Here is a 25,230-nt window from a genome sequence, read left to right as displayed (position 1 = left end):
CCTTTTAAAGAACATCCTCCGAGTAGCTTCCTAAGTTTGCAGGTAAATATTTTAAGATTCCAACTATCACAATGCTTCTTTGAAAAATGATGTTTATTTGAGATAGAGAAAGAGGCAGAAAAAGAGAGTGAGAGAGAGAGAGAGAAAGAATGGGCACTCCAGCCACTGCAAATGAATCCCAGACACACGTGCCACCATGTGCAGCTGGCTTATGTGGGTCCTAGAGAATTGAACTGGGATCCTTTGGCTTTGTAGGCAAATGCCTTAACTGCTAAACCATCTCTCTAGCCCTATCTCAACACTTTTTATTTATTTGACAGACAGAGAAAGAGAGAGGAGAGGGAGAGAATGAGCGCACCAGGGTCTCCAGCCACTGCAAACGAACTCCAGATGTATGAGCCCCCTTGTGCATCTGGCTTATGTGGGTCCTGGAGAATTGAACCTGGGTCATTTGGCCTTGCAGGCAAACGCCTTAACCACTAAGCTGTCTCTTCAGCTCTATCTCAACACTTTTTATACTACCTTTCCCTGGATTAGTGCTCTGGTGGGGGTATAGAATTGTAGGTTGGGAATAATATTTCTTCAGAATTTTGGAGGTGGTTAACTCTCCATTGTCTTTTGGCTTGAGAAGTCTGTTGCTATTCTTGCATGATTCTGTTCTGACAATTTCCAAGTCACGTGCTTGATGATTTCTGCCTCTCCATTTTCTCTCTCCTGGGTTCTTGCCATTCCTGTTATTCAGATGTCAGCTGTGTTAGTTAGCTTTTCATCACTGTAACAAAATACCTGAGGGGGAATGACTTATTTGGCTTGCAGGTTGAAGTCTAAGTCCATTGCCCAAGATGAGGTTTGAACATTGTACTAGAGAGGCTAAGCTGTGAGAGAGAGAGGGTATGGGGACATAGAAAGAGTCCAGTGATCAAGTTCTAAGTGCATAGCCTCCGAAAGGCATCTAAGATCCAAACCAAAACAGCAGCCTTCAACGGGATGAGCTGTATAATCTTATCTTTGCAGCTTCCATCTCTTTGCCTGTTGCTGTACTTCTGAGTGACATTTTCAAATTTGTCTTCCAATTTTTCAATAGAATTCTCAATAGGGTTTTCCATTTTTTTGCTAACAAGTTTTTAATCTTAAAGAGCTATTATTCTGAATTGTTTCTTTTTGTTGTGGCATTATAATCTTTCCTAACGGCTATAATATTTTTAGCTCTGAGGATATTACTGAGTTTTTCTTTTTTCTTCTGGCATGCTCATTTCCTTCAAGATCCTTCCCCTTTCTTTTATTTTCTTGCTTAGTTTAGAAGACTTGTTTAGACGAGGGTCATCCTCAGGCTTCATGTGTGTGCTTAACTTATGGAGTGGGCTGATTGATCTGTCTGGAATGGCACTTGAGAAATCCCATTATCATTATCTTCAGGTCATTCTGCGTGTCTGCAAAGACTCTTCCTGTCTCCTACCTGAAGACTGCAGAGTTGGCTGCTAGCTTTTTATTAGCACATGTAAACAGGGAGGTGGAGAGGGCAGAGCTGAAGAGACAGCCTCAAAATTCACTACATGCTGTCATTGTCCTTAATAACATATTGTCCCTCCAGCCAGGGACCCTCCCTTTTATTTTTGAGACAAGACTGTATGTAGTACAGAATAACCTTGAGCTTCTGGTCCTCCGGGTCGCACCTCTGAAGTCCTGGGGTTATATGCATGGGCCTCCATGCTGGGCTGGAGGATCCTTTAGGTTAATTTTGTGGCTTTCTGTGTTTCTTACTTTTCGTCTAGGATTCATTTTTTTCAGGTCCCCAGTGATCTCTGGCATGTAAAAATAAGTAACTTTTTTTTTTTTAGTTTTCATCTTACACTGTCAGCACTTGACAGGGCTGACTTCTCCTTTCTTGAAATGCATCTAATCTTAACCAGGCTTTATCTCATTAGTGGAGTGCTTGCCTATCATGCATGTGGCTCTAAGTTTGATCACCACCAAATTTCACTCGCTTAAAGAGCTTTAAGTATACTCACGATGTTGTGGAGCCGTTACCACTACATCCCAAGCATTTTCACCAGCATTTCAGCAGTCTTTCCTCTTAATCCCTAACATCTACCAACCTACTTTCCATTAGCACACGTTTGCCTTCTGGGGACATTTGTGGCTCTTATAAGAAGTGATATGTTGTGAATGGTTTCTTTCACTTAGTATAATATGAAACTACTTCCCGCTGGCCAAGCCATCTCTTCTGCTTGACATCTTCCTGGCCCAGATGGTCAAGGGCTGGGTGAGATGGATCCTCTTTCCCTCTCCACTCCTTTTCCTTAGGTGATCTCTTCCTCTCCCCTGACTTTCTCTACGTGACGTTCATGCCGTCTTGCTCTGGTTGTGCTGCTATAAACAACAGAAAGTTCTCACAGTTCTGGAAGCTGGGAAGTTTCAGATCAAGGAGCTGGCAGGTTTATGCAGTCAAGTCCCATTCCTAATACATGGTGCTATTGAGTGTCCTCGGATGGTGGAGGGACCGAAGGCAAAAAGGGGACCTAGCCAGCAGCTCCCTGCTGCCCTTTCTAAGAACACTACTCCATGTGTGAGGGTAAAGCCTTCATGACCCGATCTCCTCCCACTGGCAAACATCTCCTAATAAATGTTACACTGGGATTAGATTTCAACAGGAATTCTGAAGAGGACAGACACATTCAGACCACAGCAACTCCCAGATCTGTATCCCCACCCTGGCTGTGGACTCATCAAGGCCATTTTCCCACTTAACATCTTCCCCTGGATGACCGACTGGGATCCCAAACTGATCATGTCCAAAACAGAACACAGTTTTTCCCCAGGCAAAAAACACAATTCTCCTCGAGTACACCTCATTTCAGAAAATGATGCTATCACCTCCAATTACTCCAATGAGGCGCCAAGCAAGATAAGTAGGTGTTTGTGCATGTGAGTGTTCATTTCACATGTGCCTCGTTAGGGTGGGAGACCCATGAAGCCAGGGAGCCACCTTGGCTCAATACCTTGGGCTCAGGCTGCACACAGTGCTCAGCATGAAGTAGTTAAGCCATATTTGTTAAGTGCAAAATAACAAGCACAACAAAGAATGGGACATATATTTTTGATCTTAGATTGCTTACAGTTTTATCAGAAATCAGATACCCAGGCTGGAAAGATGGCTTAGTGGCTAAGGTGCTTGCCTGCGAAGCCTAACGACTCATGTTCGACTCTCCACATCCCACGTAACCAGATGCCATGACGCAAGTGCGCAAAGTCGTACATGCGCACAAGGGGACGCACATGTCTGCAGTTCGATTGCAGTGGCTGACCCTGACATACCAACACACACACACACACACACACACACCACACACACACACACAATTTTACATTAAAACAAAGGCCAGTCTGTTGGGCTTGCCTCAAAAAAAAAGAAAGAAAAAGAAAAAGAAAAATCAGATACCCATATGGATTGTTAAATCTATACAACTTGTACAAAACTAAAGACAAAAATGTTAAATAGCTATGGCAATGTTCTGAGAGTTCAGGGTAGAAGGTCTGGGGAAGACTATGTAGGAATGTGTAAGTTCAGGTGTGTGCAGAGGGCTGAACACATGGTAGGCGGGGAGGGAGTTTGGGGACAGTGAAGACACCAAGGAACCTGGAGAGGCTGCCTAAGAAAATGAGCCTTTCACTTTGAGTCATTTGACTAGCGGACCGAGTGGAAGGCTGACTCCAATACCCAGAGAGCTGTAGCACTTCCCCATGGGAAGAGCTCAAGCCGTCCTACAGCAGCTCCTGTGAAGAACGAGGCATTTTCTTTCAGCGTCAGTGTAAGGATTGTACCAATTACAAGTGTATAAACTTTTTGGGATAAAATGATTGAGAAGAAGTGAACAAGTCTGATTTTGATAATTTTGTTTGCAGCTGAAGAGCTCACTAATTATGCTTCAGAAGACCTTTGACCTCCTAAACAAGAACAGGAGTGGTGTGTCTGGTGAAAGCTAGTGATCTGCATTGGAACTGCAGAGACAGTTGGAGCCAGAAGGAAACATTGGGAAGAAAACCAGAGGATGAAGGATTTTGATTGTCACACTTGCATTTCCACGTTAATTTTTGGGATTTCTTTGATGTCCTTGAGCATTTATCCTTTCACTTTCTATTTAAGCTGTGAATTTCTCCAGTACCCCATGGAATACATTTTGGAACTGAAACTCTGTGCCACAAAAAGACCCTCGAGGGAAGTAGGTTTCTTTTTCTTTTTAAAGTGAGGCTTCACGCTTGATGCTTACACCTGTTGGCACACAGTCAGTATGTGCCCAGTGCTCCAGCTACGTCAAGAGCCCCAGGTGAAGTAAATGGCTGAGAGGAGGGTTCCGTGGAGAAAGCACTGGCCACATAAGCATGCGTGCCAGAGTTCAGGGCCCCAGACCCCACATAAAAAGCAGGAAGTTGTGGTGGGCTCCTGTCATCCCAGCGCCCACGATGGGAGGTAGAGACAGGAAAAATTTCTGGAAGCTCTTGGGCCAGGCAGCCTGGTGAACAGAGGACCCCAAACAAGGTGGAAGTCAAGTCCTGATGTGAAAGTTATCCTCTGACCTCCCCACATGTACCATGCGTGCCCCCCCCACAATTAAAATAAGAAGAAACCTCTAAGTCACTGCAAATTTTCAAGCACATATGTTTTCAGGTTTGTATCATGTAAATATTAAAGTAGGTTCATTTATTTGGCATGCAAAGGTCAGTGGTCAAACCTTTCACATCTGTATATTACTAAATGAAAGGTTTCTTTTAGTCATGTTGTATCTTTATGAGAAAAAAATAGCTATTTTTATTATTACAGTGGCAGGAGTAAAATTATTATTCATAATCAAAAGACAGAAGAATTGAGCCGGGTGTGGTGGCGCATACCTTTAATCCCAGCACTCAGGAGGCAGAGGTAGGATTGCTGTGAGTTCGAGGCCACCCTGAGACTCCATAGTGAATTCCAGGTCAGCCTGGGCTAGAGTGAGACCCTACCTCAAAAAACCAAAAAACAAAACAAAACAAAACAAAAAAAACCAGAAGAATTTAGGAAAAGGAAACAAGTAAGATACTATGGCTCAAAATGAAGGAGTTTTAGATGCCAGGAGACTGTGATAAAATCTGGGCATTTCCTGACAAATCAGATGTATACTTGAACTAAGCCTGGATTCAGCTTAGCAATCACTTGTGTTAAAAGTGATCCATCTGGTTGAGAATAATTTGTATTTTCAGTATCCACGTGGCACTTCGTCTTTATATGTGTGAAGCTTTTGCCAGTAAGTCATAAGCCAGACACATACTTGAGCTCTATAGTAAACACTTTGGGCTCATGTGTGTCATGGTTGGTGTGAGTGCACAAACTCGTGAGCCATGAGCGTGAGCGTGTTCGTAAAAAGTTTTTAGCACTTCAGTCTCAGTACAGGTAGTTTGTGACCTGACTTGAAACCAGACATTTTTTTAAAAGGAGTCAGGACAAATTCATGAAGGGTTTATTCTTTTGTCCCCAAGGAACACAACTAGATTGGGTATATGTTCTTACTATTTGAACAAACACTAACCTTAAAATTTTTTTTGTTTTTATTTTTATTTATCTGCAAGCAACAGACAGAGAAAGAGGCAGATAGAGAGAATGGGCATGCCAGGGCCTCCAGCCACTGCAAACGAACTCCAGACGCGTGCGCCCCCTTGTGCATCTGGCTAATGTGGGTCCTGGGGAATCAAGCCTTGAACCGGGGTCCTTAGGCTTCACAGGCAAGCGCTTAACCGCTAAGCCATCTCTCTAGCCCCAAACACTAACCTTTAATGTTTCCTTTTCCCTAGTGTCACTAAAGCCAAATGGATTTGCTAAGGTCACTTCTGAGATGATTGTAGAGCATGATACTTGATTAGAGGGCAACTAATTGACCCGGGGTTACAGCGTAATATTTGGGTTTCTCTGTTTTTTTTGAGGAGAACACATGAAGTGTCTGGCTACGAGCAAGAGTGACTGGATAATGAACTTGAAACTTAAATGCACAGAAATGTTAACTGTTAATATTTTTTTGTCGTTTCTCTAAAGCTGTACTTTATAATATACCTCAAAGATTACCAAAGTCGCTTCATACATTAAGATCGAGTACATGTATATGCAGAATTAATGAAAATTTGAACCTATTATGTAAACTGGACTTAATAAAACCCAAAATGTCTGAGCAGCGATTTTTCTTCTGTTTCTGCTTTAAAAAAAAAAAACAACCCAAAAAACCGAAAACCTCAGGTAATGAAAAAACGCGTCCATGTGTCTACACTCTCAAATTCTGTGCAGACAGGGCTCTCTCTCTAGGCAATCAATTCATTTCAAATACGCAGACATCGACACAGAAGTTCTGAAGAGGCCTGCTGCGGGAGGCGGTGAGTGCCCACCGCTCCCCAAAACTCACCCAGCACCCCGCGAGTTGGATGTGTGAGCAGTCAAGGCAGCAGCGATGGGCCAGTGAAGAGTGGGTACCTGAGTGACAAGACGGACCTCCACCCCACCCCCACCCCACCCCCACGTCGCCTGTAGCTCGCGCCCGGCGGGGCTCCTACAGGGCGGAGGTCCGAGAGTTCGATCCCCGCAGCCCCGGGCAGGGGAGGCGGGGCCGGCGGCGGGAGGGCGGGACCCGGAAGCGCCGGCCGGCCGGGGGCGGGGGCGGCGGCCGGCGGAGGAGCGCACCTCCGGGCCGACCTCACAGGTGGGCAGCGGCGGCCGGGGCCTCGAGCGCGCACGCCCGGAGCCCCCGGAGCCCCCGGATCCCCGGAGCCGGGTCGGCAGGCGCGGGCACGCCCGGGGAGGAGCCGCTGCTGGCCGGTGCGCGCACCTCCGAGGGCAGGGCAGGTAAACTCCCTCCAAGGTCACCCTGCGCGCGGGGCGGGACCTCGGGGGCGCGAGCGATCGAGGGGGGCTGTGCGGGGGGGGGGGGGCGGCGCTCGAGGCCGCCGCGAGGGTGAGTTCGCTGCGCGCCCACCCGCAGGTGGATGGATGCCGCCCCGCAGTCCCGGGCCGCGTGGTCTCCGTCGCCATGGGAACGGCTGGTACCCAGACGGCGCCCGCCCTGGCTGGGATGGGCCAGTGAAGGCAGCCCCGAACCCCAGAACCCCCCTCCTTCCCCCAGTGTGGCCGTGCAGAGCCGGATGGAAACGGGACCCCTCCCCCTCTTGCTTTGCATATATATACATATATATGTATACATAGATACATAATTTTATTGCATATATATAATTTCATTGCCCAGGCGTTGGCGTTAATCCGAGAGGAGCTTGGACGTGTGGACAAGATGTGACCGGGGTTCCGCCCACCTTTGCCTCCGGAGGGGCTGGGTGACAGGTGCACCTGTCGCAGCACCACCGCCGAAGGGCGCCATGAAGCCGCCGGCGAAGAAAAAGAAAACGGAAGACCCCGAGCTGGAGCCGCTGTGCTGCTGCGAGTACGTAGATCGGACCGGGGAGAGGAACCACGTGGCCGCTTGCTTGTGTGACTGCCAGGATCTTGACGAAGGCTGCGACAGGTAAGGGCAGTGGGCATGGATGCCCACCCCCAGCTTGCCCTGCGCCTGTATACGTCTCACCTTTCGCCGTCAAGAACGCCGGGATCTGCCTTTGGCTCTGTTTCCCCAGGGATCTAAAAATTGAGGTTTCTATGTCAAGTGTGAGGATTTGTTTTGTTTTGTTTTGTTTTGTTTTTCGAGGTAGGGTCTCACTCTAGCCCAGGCTGACCATGTAGTGGGTGGCCTTGAACTCACGGCGCTCCTCCTACCTCTGCCTCCCAAGTGCTGGGATTAAAGGCGTGCGCCACCACGAAGTGTGAGGATTTTATAAAGAAAGACGAAGCATGCAGGAAGTACACCGTTGTCCCCCTTGGTTGATGAGAACGTTACCCTGCTTTTCACTCAGACAGGGAAGATGGTGGAGAAACCAGGCGGCTAAAGGGACACTAGGCAAGTTAAATGAATTAAAGAATGCAAGCCGTCAGAAAGTGTAAGTTGAAGATCGATGTTAGTTCCAGAAAGTTCTTAATTGCTCAGGGGGGGTCTCATGGCAGACTTGTTACCACATGGTCCGGTTGCACTGGCCACGGTGGGGCTTGGAGATGGAGAGATGGTTTTGCTGCTGTTGGCTCACACCTTTGTTTCTGGAGGGTAATGCCATGCCACACTGTCTTGATCAATCATATTATACTTGTTCTTTACTGTCATCACTTTCTCAGTGATGGAAATTACTATCTGAAAAGATTGTTTTTATTATCAATCAATGAAGAAATTTTGTGTCACATAGTGATCAGTAGGTTTTATGGCCATTTTCTAAATTATTATATATTTTAAAATTATCCTATGAAAACTATAGAGTATGGAAAGGTTAGGAATTCTGGAAACTCCCCCCCCCCGCCATTAAAATTGCATCTGCACATGGTTGACTTAGTGCCTGGTACTTTATCGAGGAGAGTTTCCCCTGGGGACCATTACAATCTCGTCAAGCCAGACTCCTAAAGAGGAAAACTCTTTGTAATTCTTCATTGTCTATTTCTATAGTCTTCTTCTTCTTCTTCTTTTTTTAATAGGTAGCTTTAAATATAGGATCCTTAGATTCAGTATAAAATCCATACTGAGAAAATGGAGCACTTTGCCCTAATGAATGGAGAAATGCTGCCGTTTCCATAACCGCCGTCACTTACGCCGCAGCTTTTCCATTAACTTTGCTCACTCTGACCCCTTCCCAGCCCTTGAGACCCGGGCTGTTCCCTGAGTTCTTTCTTCTCCCCTCTGCACCTTTTCCTCTGAAAACAGAGAGGCTTCCCTGTTCCCATGGCCCCTGCTGCTTCCTGTGACTCAGGTGGCTGTCTCCCACTCGCTTCCAGGTTCTGCTCATGCTTTCGGAGAAAAAGTCGTTTTTACAGTACATCCGACCTTTCCTTGCTAGACTGTCTTAGTCCACCCAGGCTGTTATAACAAAATGCTTTAGAGTGGGGAGTTCATGGTAGATGGTATGGTATGGTATGGTTTGGAATGGTGATAGAACCACATTGCTGGCAATTCTGAAGGTGGAGAAATCCAAGGGCAAGATGCTGGCAGATTCAGTATCTGGTATATGTGTCTCCTCTTCACAGATGGTACCATCTTGCTACCTGCCCACATGTGGGGGAGACGAATGATCGCTTTTGTAAGGACGCTAACTGCATTCACGAAGGCTCTGCCCTCTGGACTTCTTATCAGCTCCTGAAAGCCCTGCCTTGTAATGCTATTGCATCGAGAGTTAGGTTTCAACATGTGCATTTTGACAGGCCACAAATATTCAAGTTATGGTGTACCTGTGGCCCCTCAAAGTCATGGAACATCCACTCACTCCATCCCGACTGCCTCAAAAGTCTTTACTTATTCCAACATTAGCACAGATGTCTGCAGTCTTAAGTGTTGTCTGAATAGCATCGTCTAAAATCAGATGTGGGTAAGAGCAGTTCATCTGAGGCGAGGGTTCCCTGAGCTGTGAGCCAGGGAAATGAGCTACATGCTTCCAAAGCACAATAGTGGGGCGTGCACAGGGTAGACTCCATGACAAAACTGAAGGAGGGAGAAAGAAGAAAGGGATGACAAAGCCGGGTGTGGTGGCGCACGCCTTTCATCCCAGCACTCAGGAGGCAGAGGTAGGAGGATTGCCGTGAGTTCGAGGCCACCCTGAGACTACATAGTGAATTCCAGGTCAGCCTGGGCTGGAGTGAGACCCTACCTCAAAAAACCAAAAAAAGAAAGAAAGAAAGGAAGGAAGGAAGGAAGGAAGGAAGGAAGGAAGGAAGGAAGGGGATGACAGGGCGCTGGAGAGATTGCTCAGCAGTTAAAGGCACTTGTTTGCAAAGCCTGATGGCCCAGATTCAACTTCCCAATACCCATGTGAAACTAGACGCACTAAGTGGCACATGTACCTGGGATCTGTCTCTAGGGGCAAAAGTCCCTGGCAGTCCTGCACACACAGTCTCTCTCTGTCTCTCTGTCTCTCTCTCTCTCTCTCTGTCTCTCTCTCTTTTTCTCTTAAATAGATAAATGATAAATAACATAACCTAGAAAGAAAGAAAAAGAGAAAAGAAAAGAAGAGAAAGATGACAGATCACAGGCCACCTTGGGCAGGTAAAATTACATCTTAAGTGTTGAGGATAGCGTTTGGTTGGATGTCTTACCTTCCAGAAATACTGAGAAGGACTTTAGGCCCCTAAGGCTCTGGGTTTTTCTGCCCTGACTGCTTTCCCAGCTGCAGATCTCATGGTTCGGAGCAATGTGCTTATACTTCTCCTGGGCTGCAGCTGGTGGCTCTCTCCCCTGGAGGTCTCAGCCGTCCCTAGCCCCAAAGCTCCACCGAGTTTCGCCTAGTCGACTTCTCTACAGTGGCCTCACGCCCGTGGCTGTATGTGACAGTGCCTTTCTCTCTGTGGTGTCTTTGCCTTATGGCGCGTCTTGGCCTTAGCTTTGCCATTTTCTAGGACAGCTTTTGAAATCTGCGTGGGTGTAGCCGTGCCCTGTTGCATCCCGAATGCCTGTGGAATCGGACTATACGGATGCCACTCAGGTTTACTGCTGGTGACCTTTGGGGTGATGGCGCCTCCAACCTGCACTGCCCCTGGGCCCATGGGAGCCCCACCTTCACAGAGACTTGGTGTGGCGCTGGATCGCAAGTTCTGAGGTTCCCTGCGTGCCCTGGCCTTTCCCTATGAAACCGCTTTGCCATCAAGGACCAGGCGTTCTGTGCTTGTGGTGAGAGGGGAGCCCTAGCCTGGGACGTGTCTTTGGGACTGCCTTCCGTTGTCTTGACACACGGAGCTTACCCACACCGACCTGTGATCGCTCCCAAACCCCTTTCCACATTTGTGGCCGTATGCCCAGGCTAAGAAGAATGCGAACTTTCTAGATCGTCAAGCTCCATTTTCCTTTTGCTTATAAGTTGTCTTTAAACCCATTTCCTCACTCACATTGTAGCGTAAACGCTCAAGAGAAGCCCCGGGGCACTTGGATACTTTGTTAAGATTTCTTCCACAAAATAGTCTCAAAGTCGCTCTTCGGTCACCTTCAGGAAAACACCAGAACATGAATACATTGTAGGCCTCTGCTTCACCGTAGGTGCTTGGTTGCTGGCTCCCCACCCAACAGAGGAATGCACTTTTGTTTATAAGAGGTCTTTGCCCATGCTGGAGGGCTCTGCTCTCAGGCATGACGGAATGACTTCCTGGAAGCCCATCTCTCTCGCTTAAAAAAAAAATTTTTTTTTTGATACTTTTATTTGAGAGTGACAGACAGAGAAAGAGGGGGAGAGAGAGAGAGAGAGAGAGAGAATGGGTGTGCCAGGGCCTCCAGCCACTGCAAACGAACTCCAGACGCATGCGCCCCTTGTGCATCTGGCTAACGTGGGACCTGGGGAACCGAGCCTCGAACCGGGGTCCTTCGGCTTCACAGGCAAATGATTACCCACTGAGCCATCTCTCCAGCCCATCTCTCACTCTTTTTAAAGACAAGGTCTTACAATGTTACCCAGTTTATCTTTGAACTGCTGGGCTCAGCACATCCCCCTGTCTCAGCCTCCTAGGCAGCTGGGACTGTGAACAGCCACCGTGCCCGTGGCCTTACCTCTCTCTTTTCAGCTGAGACTTTTCATACAGAAACGATGTAATTTGATCAGAGTCCTTTCTGTCGCCTTCTTTTGTCCCTCTCCACAGCCCCCCTCCAACTTAACTCCTCCTTTCCGACTATAAATATTCTATTTCACTGTCCCCCCACCCCTTCTTACATCGGCCATGTCACACTGTTGATGGGCTCACCACAGTGCAGGTCTTGTGGAGGGCATGCCAGCTGGTCGGCGCTATGAGGTCATGGGTGTGACAGTCACTCCATGTCTGGAGGACACTCCGAACTCCACCCTCTGGCTCTTACATTCTTTCCAGCACTCTTCTGCAGTGTTCCCTGAGCCTTGGGGGTTACGACAGACACGTTTCATCGAGCGCTGAACGCTCAGTAGCCGCCCGCTCTCAGCACTTTGGCAATTTTCGCGTCTCTCCAGTACCTGTCACCTTGTGCAGACAGAAGCTTCCCTCGCTAATGCTGAGCGTGGCATTAGTCTGTTCTCCGAGCGTGAAAATAACATAAGCTATTAGGGGACAGTTTGATGAGAACATCATATTGGTTTAGTCAAACAACAGTAGTAGCTTCCCTTCGCCACGAGGGTTCTGTCATCTCAGCCATAGGCTTTTGACTAGGTTCTCAGTACAGGTATGGATTTCCTCCTGTGCAGCAGGCCTGAGAGCCAATCACAAGAGCATCTGGTTACTGCCATCATTGTCTGGTCATAATTGCACTAGTAAGGCCTATTTCTCTCTTCCTTTTCCCTCCCTTCCTTCCTTCCTTCCTTCCTTCCTTCCTTCCTTCCTTCCTTCCTTCCTTCCTTCCTTCCTTCCTTCCTTTCTGAGGTAGGGTCTCATTCTAGCTTAGGCTGACCTGGAATTCACTATGTAGTCTCAGGGTGGCTTCGAACTCATGGTGCTCCGTCTACCTCTGCTTCTGGAGTGCTGGGATTAAAGACATGTGCCACCATGCCCAGCTGTAAGGCCTATTTCTTAATAGTGTGTTAAATATTAGGATTTTTTAAAAAAATATTTATTTATTTATTTGAGAGAGAGGAGAGAGAGAGAAAGAGAGACAAGCATATAGAGAATGGGCATGCCAGGGCCTCTGCCCACTGCAAACAAACTCCAGGTATATGTACCACTTCGTGCATCTGACTATATGTGGGTACTGGGGAATCGAACGTGGGTCCTTTGGCTTTTCAGGCAAGCACCTTAACTGCTAAGTCATCTTTCCAGCCCAGAGATTAGGTTTTAACATACAATTGTTTTTTTTAGGGGAGGGGATGCAAATATTCAAACCATAACATAAACCTAAGTGTGCAAAAGTTAATAGATGTCATTCTCTTTACCAGGTTCAGTGACTAAACCCCTTCTAGTTGGCTCTCCATTCTTGGTTATGCAGATCCCTGTCCCTGAGACTGTACGTGGTGGCTTTCATGTTGCTGTCACCAGATACCTAATCAGAAGCAACTTAAGGAAGAAAGGATTTTGGCTTCTGCTTGGAGTTCACAGTCCTCTGTGGTGGAGAAAGCCTGGCAGAGGAGCATTGAGCAGAGCTGGTGACGCCGCATCCACAGCAGGGAAGCAGAGTGCAAAATGCTGGTGCTCAGCTTGCTTTCTCCTCCTCGGGCACTCCAGGACTCCGGCCGAGGAACGGCACCATCCATGCTTAGCCTTGGTCTTCCCACCTCAGTTAACCTAATCTAGAACGTTTCTCACAGCCAAGCCCACAGATTTATTAGCATGGTGGTTCTGAATCCTGTCAAATTGACAAGTCGAGATTAACCATCACAGGCTGTTTTTTTCCGTGAGCCTAGGACAGGTTTTTGTTTTTCTCCTTTTCCCCAAGATTAAATGATTATTAAAAGCATGCACCACACTGTATAGAAATCAACATTCTCTCCCTTAATTCTATGCATCTGGGATTATAGAAATGTCACTGTCGCTGAGCGTGGTGGTGCACACCTTTCATCCCAGCACTCAGGACGCAGAGGTAGGAGGGTCGCCGTGAGTTTGAGGCCACCCTGAGACTCCATAGTGAATTCCAGGTCAGCTTGGGCTAGAGTGAGACCCTACCTCAAAAAACAAAAACAAAAACAAAAGTCACTGTCCCTGCCCTACAGCTTCAAATTAACATTCTCAGGTCACAACAGTAAGTCTTCCCAAAGGGAACCTTCTGGAAAAACAAGCTATTTCCTCGGCTCATATTTAACCCCTTTTTGTAGAATGCACGATCTATCCAAGAAGTATATATTGAGGAGTAAGGAGAGGATCCACCGACAAGCCCAGTTATTCACAGCCATAAGATTAGGTACAAGCCAAAGGGGTATGTCAACATACTGGCAAAAAGTCCTGTAACAGCTTGGGAGCAACTTTTCATTTCACTCATGGTGGAAACCGTTAATCCCAGCACTTGGGAGGCAGAAGTAGGAGGATCATCATGAGTTCGAGGCCACCCTGAGATTACATAGTGAATTCCAGGTCAGCCTGAGCTGGAGTCTAGGACAGATTTTGTACTGCACCCATTCCTCTTTATAGGAGTATGTCCCTCCTTCACCCACGTAAATGCAAACTGACCGGGAAGGTCAAACACATAGTGTGCCTTTTTGCTAAATTCCCTTGAATGTTCCCCTCAGAAGTGTTCACCCTCTTCTGAGGTTTCCTCACAACACTTTTGTCGCTGCTTTGTCACTTACCTAATACTTTTTAAATTCTCATGTCAGCACAACAAAATTGTTATTTTTCTTTTGAGAAGCATTCATTAGCATACACCCTCTCAGGTCTAAATATACTTGTATGGATATACATTTTTGTTTAGGAAATATATACATTTATGTATATTTACATATATATTCAGAAATAATATATATTTAGGAGATTTTTTTCATTTTCTTTTCTTTTTTCTTTCTTTCTTTTCTTTTTTCTTTCTTTCTTTTTTTTTTTTTTTTTTGAGATAGGATCTCTTTCTAGCCTCGGCTGACCTAGAATTCACTCTGCAGTCTGGCCTTGAACTCACAGCGACCCTCCTACCTTGGCTTCCAGAGTACTGGGTTTAAAGGCAGGCACCACCATACCAGGCTAGGAAATCCTGATTGTTAAATTTATAAACATTATCTTCTCCCTATTTAAAAAAAATGGTAACATGAATCTGAAAAGCTTGTGTTTAGTAGTAAGGAAATAAAATGCTTGTCTTGCGTTCTCTTTCATCATTTGTCCTACATTCAGTGTTGTGTGTGTGTGTGTGTGTGTGTGTGTGTGTGTGTGTGTGTGTGTTTTCACCCAGTAGATCCATATGACCTGCCTTCTCCTTGTGTTCTTTCTGAATAGATGGCTAACGTGTAAATCAGCGCGGCCAGAGACTTGCGAAAGAATCCTCGACACAGTTTCCGATCGCCTCCGAATCCCTTGGCTTAGAGGAGCCAAGAAAGTTAATATTAGCATCATTCCTCCCCTGGCACTTCTGCCTGTCTTCCTTCATGTGGCTTCCTGGCACGTCCTGCTGGGGGTGGTGGTCCTGACCTCCCTCCCGGTGCTGGCACTGTGGTACTACTACCTCACACACAGAAGGAAAGAACAGACCCTCTTTTTCCTGAGCCTTGGACTGTTCTCTCTGGGCTACATGTACTATGTGTTTCTGCAGGAAGTGGTCCCCAAGGGGCGTGTGGGGCCCACTCAGCTGGCTGCCCTTACCTGCGGCCTGTTTCTGATACTCTTAGCCTTGTATAGAGCCAAGCAGAATCCAGGCTACCTCAGCGATGCAGCAAGCAATGACAGGTCCCTAATCGAATGTCTGAACAAAAAGGGGCAGGAGAAGACCAAAGGGTGCCCTGCCACAGAGGCCGCAGGGAGCCTCAACAACCGCACGCCGAAGGACGAGCCTAAGGGCTACTCCAGGATGGCGGCGGGCAGCCCCGCCAAAGTGAAGGAGGACTGGTGTGCCAAGTGCCAGCTGGTGCGACCTGCCCGGGCGTGGCACTGCCGGATATGCGGTATCTGTGTAAGGAGAATGGATCACCATTGTGTCTGGTAGGCTGGAAAGCATAAATTCATGTACAACTCTAGCTATATGCCATTTTCCTGTGTGCCATCCTCAAACGTCTCTCCTTCCCAGTTTTACACCTTGTAGATATTTGTGAGCTGTGAGGATGTTCCCACTTAGTCATCAGGTTTTTGAGGTTCACAAATTTAGTTCCTTCAGTCATTTCCTGAAGGAGATTTTTTTTTTTCTTCCAATCTTCCTTTGAACTGCTCTTCATTTATCTTTTCCTTTTGAATAGAATTGGTTGCTTTTTTTTTTTTTTTTCTGAGGCAGGGTCTCACTGTAGCCCAGGCTGACCTGGAATTCACTATGTCATCTCAGGGTGGCCTTGAACTCACGGGGATCCTCCTACCTCTGCTTCTCTTGAGGGCTGGGATTAAAGGTGTGAGCCACCACGCCTGGCTTGATTGCTTTTTTTAAAAGAAATTTTTCAGTATTTTCCTGGGTTGCTCTTCCTTTTGGATGCAGCATTCAGGAGCCAGCTCCCTGTTTTCAGATGACTCTGGACCTCTTGCTATGCCCGTGCCTCCTCCCCGCTGATGCCGCCAGCGGTTTCTGTCACTGATAGCTGTGAGGGGCCACTAGATCAGCCCTGATCGGCTGTTTGCAGTGAGATGGGGCCCGCCAGCCAGGGGTGGAGGACACATCAGGCCCACAGCGTATAAGATGTAACGTTTAAAGGCAGTGTTGCTGCTTTGCTGAGTAACTCTGAACTGAAGGGCAGTAGCTGTTCACTGTGAATACTGAAAAATATTGGCAGCTTCCTTCAGTGCTGTGCAGGCTGACGGCACTGAAGAATCATTCTTTGGGTCTGGTGGCATACCTCCTCCCCAGAAGGGGGCATAGGTGAGAATGGAGGAAGCCCAAGGGCATGGGATGGCCCTCAGGTGATTGGCCTTAGTACAGGGAGAGCTCTTTTGTAGAACTTGGTCTTTCATTGTTACATACTCCACATGTTTGTCTTCATCATGTATTCCCTGTGTGTGTGTGTGTGTGTGTGTGTGTGTATGTTGGTTCATTTCCAAATGCTGGTTCACAGGTTTGACAGCTTTTCTCGAAGGAAACCACCTCTGGCCACTCGAGCATCCCAGTGTACAATAGACGCAGTGGGCAGGAGAGACCATCTGTCATCTTGCCTCACTAACGACTGGGGACAACACTGTTTTTACCTGAGAAGTATCTGCTTCGTGTTACCATGCTCTGCATCCCATCCCATCGCTGTAACCTCGTTGGATCCTGGAATTGTGCCCTCAAATACTTGACATAGCTTTACCTATTCTGTACAACGTCTCTGACATAGCATCTTTCAAGTTTTCATAACTGCTTTATGCCTCCCTTTAGCATGGTGGTAGGAATGTTAACTCTTCTCATAGCTGGGTAATAGATTTCATTTATTAATACTTAGGAAGAGAAGTTGGGGATATAGTTCAGTCGTAGAGTACTTGCCTAACACAATCAATCCCCAGTACTACAGAAAAAAGAAAAATAAAATTACACTGTGTATGTGTGTGTGTGTGTGTGTGTGTGTGTGAATGATAGAGCATTGTTAGCCAAGTTCTGCTTTTTACTTAGTTGTGCCTTTACACTAAATGAAAATGATTCCACTTCATAATAGACAATGTAAAACCTGGTCAAGTTTTTATCATAAAACTGGAGATTAAGTGGACTTACTTGTCTTTTTTTTAAAAAAAATTATTTTTATTTGAGAGAGGGAAAGAGGCTGAGAGAGAAAGAGAGAGAGAGAGAGAGAGAGAGAGAGAGAGAGAGAGAGAGAGAGAGAGAGAATAGGTGCACCAAAGTTTCCAGCCACTGCAAACGAACTCCAGATGCATGTGCCACCTTGTGCATCTGGTTTACGTGGGTCCTGGGGAAATCAAACTGAGGTCCTTCAGCTTTGCAGGCAAGTGCTTTAATCGCTAAGCCATCTCTCCAGCCCTAAGAGGACTTACTTTTTAATAACTGAAGTTCATACTGTCCTTGTTTTAGAAGTGCTTTTTGTTTATTAAGAGTTTTATGTAAAGGACACTTTAAGATGTGTTTTTCCCTTTATGCTGTTTTGAGGATAAATAGCTGCGTTGGAGAATCAAATCATCAAGCATTTATACTTGCCCTCTTGATCTTCTTGCTCACTTCGCTGTATGGGATCGCGCTGACCTTGGACACCATTTGTAGAGACAGAAGCATCTTCACAGCTCTCTTCTATTGTCCTGGAGTTTATGCCAACTACAGGTGAGTTGTGGAACCCACAGTCAAGAGGCCAGCAGGGAAGCAATAAGTGTGGCCATGAGCAGGCTGTTCTTTGCTGCTAGGTTAGCTGTCCTCAACCCAGACAGACATAGGATAGGCTTGGGATGCTGTGCGTCCCTGAATCTGCCAGCGAGGTTTAGCAGTGGTTACACGTGTGTTTCCAGGGTGATGTCAGGAGCCAACATTGATCCTTACAGTGTGAAGAACTGGTGCTCTGCAAATGGGCCATGCTGATGCCCACAGCCACATCCAGAGGTTGCAGCATGACCCTTTTGACCACCATCTCTCTAACTTTAGTTTTTTACCATCTAACGGCTTATCTTGTTAAACTTATTTATTTTTTTTATGTCTTACGTGGTGGCACACGCCTTTAATCCTAGCCCTTGGGAGGCAGAGGTAGGAGGATTGCTGTCAGTTTGAGGCCACCTTATTTGAGAGAGGGAAAGAGGCCAAGAGAGAGAGGGGGAGGGGAAGAATAGGTGCACCAAGATTTCCAGCCACTGCAAACAAACTCCAGACACATGTGCCCTTGTGCATCTGGCTTACATGGGTCCTGGGGGATCAAACCTAGGTCCCTTAGGCTTTGCAGGCAAGCACCTTAACCGCTAAGCCATCTCTCCAGTCCCTGTCCCACTTTTGATTTTATTTTTTTAAATTTTCATTCACACTGGTGATGACTGGTGTTTAGGTCAAGACCGCGTAGGCATTATTGGATGAGGGCCCATTTATTGCCAGTAAAGGTTCCCGTGCAGGAGCCCAGCTGGGATTCCTCAGAACTGGCTCTTCTGCATGCACCTGCAGCACCCTGCGGCTCGGCTCACCATGGGCTCTTCCCGCCTTGGGTTTTGTTTCCTTCCCTGCAGCACGGGTGTTCTGCGGTGTTGGTTTGATCCTCTTCCTTATTCTCAGAACTCTCTCCTCTCTACCTAAGCAGTCCTGTGTAGCATTTGCTTCTGTTGGTCTGTGGACAGATCTCCCCATTGCCATTCTAGGCTGGGACATTAGTAGACATTATTAAAAATAGATGAACTGTCTTCCTCAGAGCAAGTTTCTCTTCTAGACCTGTGGCGTCATATCTGGCTTGTGAGATTCTAGGCCCAACACAGTGGGTGATGAGTGTCCCACAGCAGATCATGTCGCTGTGCTTAGTGGGGCGACTTAGGTGAATGAGGGATGTAGTCCTACTGTGAGTTCTCACCCTGCTCTGTGTGGGCGGTTGATAACACTTCAGTGATTGCATCAAGTTTTTGGACTTAATCACCTGGGAGGTCCCTGTTAGTTTTACAAATGAAGAGTGTGGGTGACTTTCTCTTCAACTCACTTTTCCTTTGTGAATGTGAATGAGCACAGCCTATGTTCTTTAATTATTCTTGTTGGGGGCTTGTCCTCCCAGCTCATTAATGAGCCTGAAAGATGCTTTTCTTCCTGTACAATTCCATTTGAAATGTCATGCTCCTTCAGATCTTTTAAGTAAAGGGGATTAGTGTTGAGTTTTATTTTTTTATTTTTTTTTATTTGAGAGCGACAGACACAGAGAGAAAGACAGATAGAGGGAGAGAGAGAGAATGGGCGCGCCAGGGCTTCCAGCCTCTGCAAACGAACTCCAGACGCATGCACCCTTGTGCATCTGGCTAACGTGGGACCTGGGGAACCGAGCCTCGAACCGGGGTCCTTAGGCTTCATAGGCAAGCGCTTAACCGCTAAGCCATCTGTCCAGCCCAGTGTTGAGTTTTTATTTTCTGTGTTCATTCAGCATTCCAGACAATGTCCCCCTGAGAAAGAACATTAGTCCTATTCTTAGATTCCTATCTACAGCTTTCCAGAGGGCATTGATAACGATACCCTGACGCCTTCATTTCCTTATGATGCCATTTTTGGAATCATACATTCATTCAACAAACAGATGTTGAATGGCATTATCAGGTGATGTATTGGCTGATGGAAGACACAAAGTATAAAAAAACAAACAGCCTTTTGGGTCAGAGGATGACTTAGGGGTTAAGGCGCTTGCCTGCAAAGCCAAAGGACCCAAGTTTAGTTCCCCAGAACCTACATAAGCCAGATGCACCAGGTGGTGCATGTGTCTGGAGTTCGTTTGTAGTGGCTGAAGGCCTTGGCACGCCCATTTTCTCTCTCCCTCTCCTTTATTACTTTCTTTCTTTTTCTTTTTTTGAGGTAGGGTCTCACTCTAGCTCAGGCTGACCTGGAATTCACTATGTAGTCTCAGGGTGGCCTCAAACTCATGGTGATCCTCCTACCTTTGCCACCTGAGTGCTGGCATTAAAGGTGTGCACCATCACGCCTGGCTTTTTTTTTTTTTTTTTTTTGAGTTAGAGTCTCACTCTAGCCCAGGCTGGCCTGAAATTCACTATGCACTATGTACTGGCAGGATGGCCTGGACCTCACAGTGATCTTCCTCCCTCTTCCTCCTGAGTGCTGGGTTTAAAGGCGTGCGCTACCACATTTGGCTACATTCTCTATGTACCTCTCTCACTCTTCTTCTTCTCTCTCTCTCTTCTCTCTCTCTCACTCTCTCTACAATAATAAATAATCATAAAAAGTAAACCTTTCTGCATCAAAAAGATCTTTAAAAAACAGCCTTTGTTTTTCCAGCATAGCAGAATAGGATAAAAAGCACTAGTAATGCAAAGGAGAGTTAAAAATGCATCTAAGATCAACAGGGCATGGGCGTTCTGAACGTATCTTCCAGTTTAAGGGTTGGCCAAGGGCTCGGCAGTGAGGAGTGGCTGCTCAGAATGCCAGATGCTCTCTGCACTGCACCCCAGATGGCAGCAGCCCTGACGTGACCTCCCTCCCACAGCTCTGCCCTATCCTTCACCTGCGTGTGGTACTCGGTGATCGTGACAGCGGGCATGGCGTACATCTTCCTCATTCAGCTGATAAACATCAGCTACAACGTGACCGAGAGGGAAGTCCAGCAGGCCCTTCGACTGAAGACGGGACGCCGGCTCCTCTGCGGGCTCATTGTGGACCCGGGCCAGTACAACAGGGGCTTCCTGCGGAACTGGCTGCAGTTCTCCACCCTGGGCACACGTGTGGGCCAGCCCCCGGCCGAGGACATCGTGTGAAGTGCCTTCCCTGGTCCCTTCCATCTTCAGTGACCACACGGGATCTTCGTCTCTGTTACCCTGTCTCTTACGGCATTGCAGGGCCATGCTCAGGTTTGGAGAGTGGGCTGGAGAGAAGTTCTCTGACTTCTGAATTTAAGGGATCTTTCTATCGAAGCCGAAAAAGTAGAGCCATTCCTTTCCAAGTAACCTTTGTGACTCCAGTCACCAGAAGTTGAAAAGGATGTGTATTGCGCATGCACAAACCTACAGAAGCAATTCTTGTCTATTCATGTAGGGAAGCGTCTGGGATCAGGACAGTCCCTTTCTCCGTTTTTAATAGCCATGTGACCCTTGGTAGAGTCACTTTCCCAAGTCTCAGGTTCGTCTGGAATGTGAGGTTCTGCCTGGATACCTCACAGAGCTGTCTTGAGAGCCACGTGAGAGATGAGGGGCATGGGAAAGCACTACAGGACAACTCAGCGTCCAGAGGTATGAAGTAATTGTGAGAAAACTCCCAAGACTGAAGAAAAATGTTTGTAGATCAGAATATTGCAGCCAATATTATTAACGCAGTTGGTACAGCTCCTGGGAGTTGTTAAGTGTTCAAAGTGAACTGTTTTCATGGGGTAGGTAGGAGAAGGAGAGGACTGATGCTGGTCATCTGATCTTGAAACGACAATTGATGACAATGATAAAGATGGTGTGTCATGGTCATCAGGTTAGGTGATGCATTTTTAGACTTTTTTGTTTTTAACCATATAGGAATTGTCACAACCAACTACAGTAGGCAATGTTTTCCTCCTTCCATGTTTCATCTGGTGAGGTTTCTGGAAGAAGAGACTGTCATATGGGAGTGCTCGACTCTTTACTGGAGAGGGAAGTCACTCAATTTCAAGGGCTTGATATTTTAAAATTCTTGTTCATATGAGTATTTCAAGTGCTGTCAGTTTATAGCACTAAGTGATGCAAAAATCCGTCTTGCAGCATCTATGTCATTCTGGCATGAACTTTCTCTAAGGAGGTGAGTGTCGCCTTCCTACTTAACTTGCACATAACTTCTCATTCACCCTTCCCTCCATAAAAGTATCTCACTAGGAGAGAAAAAAACAGGGTATATGTGTTTCCAATAATTAATTATTGTCTTCTTTCTCTTCTCCAGATAAATTGCTTCTTTAATCCTATCGCAAAACCGAAAATCATGAAAAAGGAAATATTCCTTTAGAATGAGCCATTCTGCCTGCCTCAGAGATGAGGGAAATTCAGATAGGGAAAATACTCTCTTAAGCTGTCTGGTTTAAACTTGTATTGTTCTGCAATCCCAAAGATAATTTGTGAGCCCTTAAATTTGCCTTGGCCTATTCCTTTTTTTTTTCTTGAGGTAGGGTCTCGCTCTAGTCCATGCTGACCTGGAATTCACTATGTAGTCTCAGGGTGGCCTCAAACTCATAGCGATCCTCCTACCTCTGCCTCCCAAGTGCTGGAACCTGTTCCTTAATACATAAGAGTGCTCACTTTTTTTTTTTTTTGTGGTCATTTTGTGCCTGTTGCTTTAACAATAGATTCCTAAGGATTTAGCAGAAACACTGCAGCTTCCAGAAATTCTAGCTAGTGTCACTCATAGCCTTGCCATTACGTGCAGTGGTCCTGAAGACAGTCGCCACGTTTCATTGAGGCTTGTCAGCGCTCTCCCCCGAGATGGGCCACTTAAGGAACGATGGACTCCATATTGCGCCGAGGTGACCAGGGAACGAGCCCAGGACATCAGCAGTAGACGCTGTGGTTTCTACAGTGATGCCGTCTCCCTGGCCCAGAGCCAAGCATCGTTTAGAGTGAAAGTTGGCTCAAATAGAACTAACCTCTTTCCGTGTGGGTTTTAGATAAGAGTGATGGTAGTCATGTCAAAGACAGCGTATGTAGGCACAAATTGGTAGTTTTCATGTCTCTTGAATGCCAGCTATCTAGCCGACTCAGATCATCTAGCAATCGCTAACGAAACTCCCAGAAATGGTATTGCCAGTAATTGTAGCCTGGCAGTTCTCTGACAATTAACAAAAAAATGTGATGTGATGAAAGTGACTGGTACAAAAAGTCCAGTCACTGGGGAGAATTAGGAATGGTCTCCACCTCTCCTAACAATTCACCCCTGTCAAGGCTACCTGGATGAGGTGACTGAGTTTCCCTCATTCTGATTCTTTGTACAGTGTGTGACTCACTGGAGTGAAGAGGCTTAAATTCCTTGAAAACTCCTATTTGGCAGCGTACAGAAGAAAGCCTAGACTTGTAGGGAGACCATTGGTTCCGTGGGTAACAGCATTCTAAAGTGACTGCACTTGGTAGAGGAGCAACATGAGCTGTTGGTGAGCAGGGCACCGTGGCCCTGGAGCTCCCTTGGCACATAGACTTCCGAGCCTTTTCATGAACTGGACCTACTGGAGATATTTCACTTGGGGCCTTGGTGTTCTGCAGGTGGTAGAGCATTTAACTGTGGGCTCTGTGGATGGATTGTTACAAACATCTAGTGGTGGTGGTAAATTGCCCTGTGAACCTGTAAACCAGTCATGGGTCATGGGGGAGCAACAACTACCCCCAAACGTGATTCCAAACAGGCAGGTCCAGATCCTCAAGAGATCCAGAGTCTATCGTAAGAAACAGACTGGAGTTGGAGTGTAAAAATTATCTGTTGCATTTTGATAATCATCACCGCATTGTGTGCTTTCCTGGGGAACAGGACCCATTTAAAAGAGCCAAGGGAATTAAAATGCTTCTCAGAATGTTGGCACAGTACTTTGTGGTTCTGGCTGGCCACTGCTGACGGGAGCGGCACTGGTGATGTGTGTGGCGGGCTCTTTTGCTGCTGAAGTAAAGCCTTACTTGGGTGCTGGGGACAGCGCTGCTCTTCCGCCTTGGCACATCGGCGTCTAGGGTGCCATCCGTCTTGGCTCTCTCCAAGCAGTGCTTTCCTGTGGTGAGTGAAGTGGTTTTTGTCTTCCGCTGTACCCGCTGCCAGGAAGAAAGACTGCCGCAAACACTGTCTTACGGAATTGTCCTTGGTACTTCTGATCATTTTAACAAGCAAACATTTTCTATATAAGCTTCTTCCACTGCCAGAATGTGCGATGCCATTAAGAGCCTATGTAATAGTGGTCATCTGCTTAGCAGACTTACTTCCTCTGGGTGGGACATTAGCCTTTATTACAAAGCTCACCTAAAAGAAGCAGAAACACCTCTAGAAGCACAGTTTTAACCATGGTGTTTAAAGATTACTGCTCTGTGAGATGGAATGGTCCTGTTAGACTAGGTGAGCTAGGGATATGACTTAACTTCAATTAGTCATTTTTTGGTACCTTGTGTTTTGAAAGGGAGAATTTTCTCAAGCAACAGATGAGCTTTCTGCTTGAGGTACCTGTCTGGAATCAGGCTTTTCAGCAGCAACTTGGCAGGTGTGCCATTTCGTGTGAACCACTGCAAAGACTGTGCCAGGGAGAATGAAAACCGTGTTAAATTCAATACCAAGTGACATTCAGTATGTTCTTGTGGATGTCTGCTATGATTCATAAAACTTCTTGCAGAATCAGCTGAATTTAATCCTGTTGCTAATGGACAGTCATTCATGCTGCACTTGGCACTCAACATTTAAGGGAAGTACAAACAGCAAGACGAAAACCGAATTGCTAAGGGAGGAACACGGTTAATGGAGACGTGGCTATCTACAAAGAGGGCTTGTGACTTCGTACTGCCCAAGTCTTCCCGACAGCACTTTTCACCTTTAGAAATTCATATTTAATAGGCGAAGCTTTAAAAGCTGAGCTAGCCTACTGTAACTAATGCAAGTGAAATTCTGTATTCCTTCAGGTCGAGCCACGGATAGAACGCTGTGCTGCAGCGTAGGTGAGCTCAACTCGTGAGCCTACGGTCTGGGTGATTAGATGGTTTGAGTTGTTAGGGCTTTGAGGCCTTTTCATTTGATCGTATTTCTGGGTCTGATGCCAGATTAAAGGAGACCCAGTAATAAGTAATAATAACTCACTACTTAACATAACTGGCCCAATGACATTTAATAGGACTTCCCAAGCCTAGATGACAGCCATGGGCTAAACATTTTTGCACTGTTTTTATACTTATATTCATAGCCTTTTAATCACCTCAGACTTAGACACAAAGCCTTTTAAATGGAGATTTTACAACCTACTGCCATTTGTGTAAAATAATGTCCTGTGACCATGTTGTTTAAATGGAAAATAAAGTGCTTTCTTTAAGGA

The 25,230-nt window shown here is 46.5% G+C and overlaps 2 protein-coding genes across 10 annotated transcripts in view; both read left to right on the top strand.

Annotated features, from left to right (window-relative positions):
* The window catches only part of Gramd1c (GRAM domain containing 1C), a 59,270-nt gene extending 53,098 nt beyond the window's left edge, over positions 1-6,172 (top strand). For all 4 annotated transcript variants that reach the window (XM_045147337.1, XM_045147338.1, XM_045147336.1 and 1 more), the window contains one exon: positions 3,904-6,172. In XM_045147337.1, the coding sequence (XP_045003272.1) occupies positions 3,904-3,984 (81 nt within the window). In that variant the 3' untranslated portion in view covers positions 3,985-6,172. The remainder of the gene's footprint in view (positions 1-3,903) is intronic.
* A 148-nt stretch (positions 6,173-6,320) lies between these two features.
* Positions 6,321-25,230, top strand: Zdhhc23 (zinc finger DHHC-type palmitoyltransferase 23). Of its 6 annotated transcripts, XR_006636781.1 has the most exons (6): positions 6,321-6,390; positions 7,254-7,526; positions 14,942-15,640; positions 17,715-17,882; positions 20,722-21,992; positions 22,131-25,230. XR_006636781.1 is itself a non-coding variant. In XM_045147343.1 (5 exons), the coding sequence occupies exons 2-5, from the start codon at positions 7,381-7,383 to the stop codon at positions 20,987-20,989; spliced, it is 1,272 nt and encodes a 423-aa protein (XP_045003278.1). In that variant the 5' UTR covers positions 6,321-6,390; positions 7,254-7,380; the 3' UTR covers positions 20,990-25,230. The 6 variants fall into 6 exon arrangements, 3 of the variants coding, with proteins under 3 accessions (XP_045003278.1, XP_045003276.1, XP_045003277.1); XM_045147343.1 differs by having other exon boundaries at positions 17,724-17,882; positions 20,722-25,230; XM_045147341.1 differs by having other exon boundaries at positions 20,722-25,230.

The sequence above is a fragment of the Jaculus jaculus genome, chromosome 4 (genome assembly GCF_020740685.1).
Source record: "Jaculus jaculus isolate mJacJac1 chromosome 4, mJacJac1.mat.Y.cur, whole genome shotgun sequence".
NCBI lineage: Eukaryota > Metazoa > Chordata > Mammalia > Rodentia > Dipodidae > Jaculus > Jaculus jaculus.
Note: the sequence above shows the minus strand (reverse complement) of the source record. Positions and strands in the feature narration are given on the sequence as shown.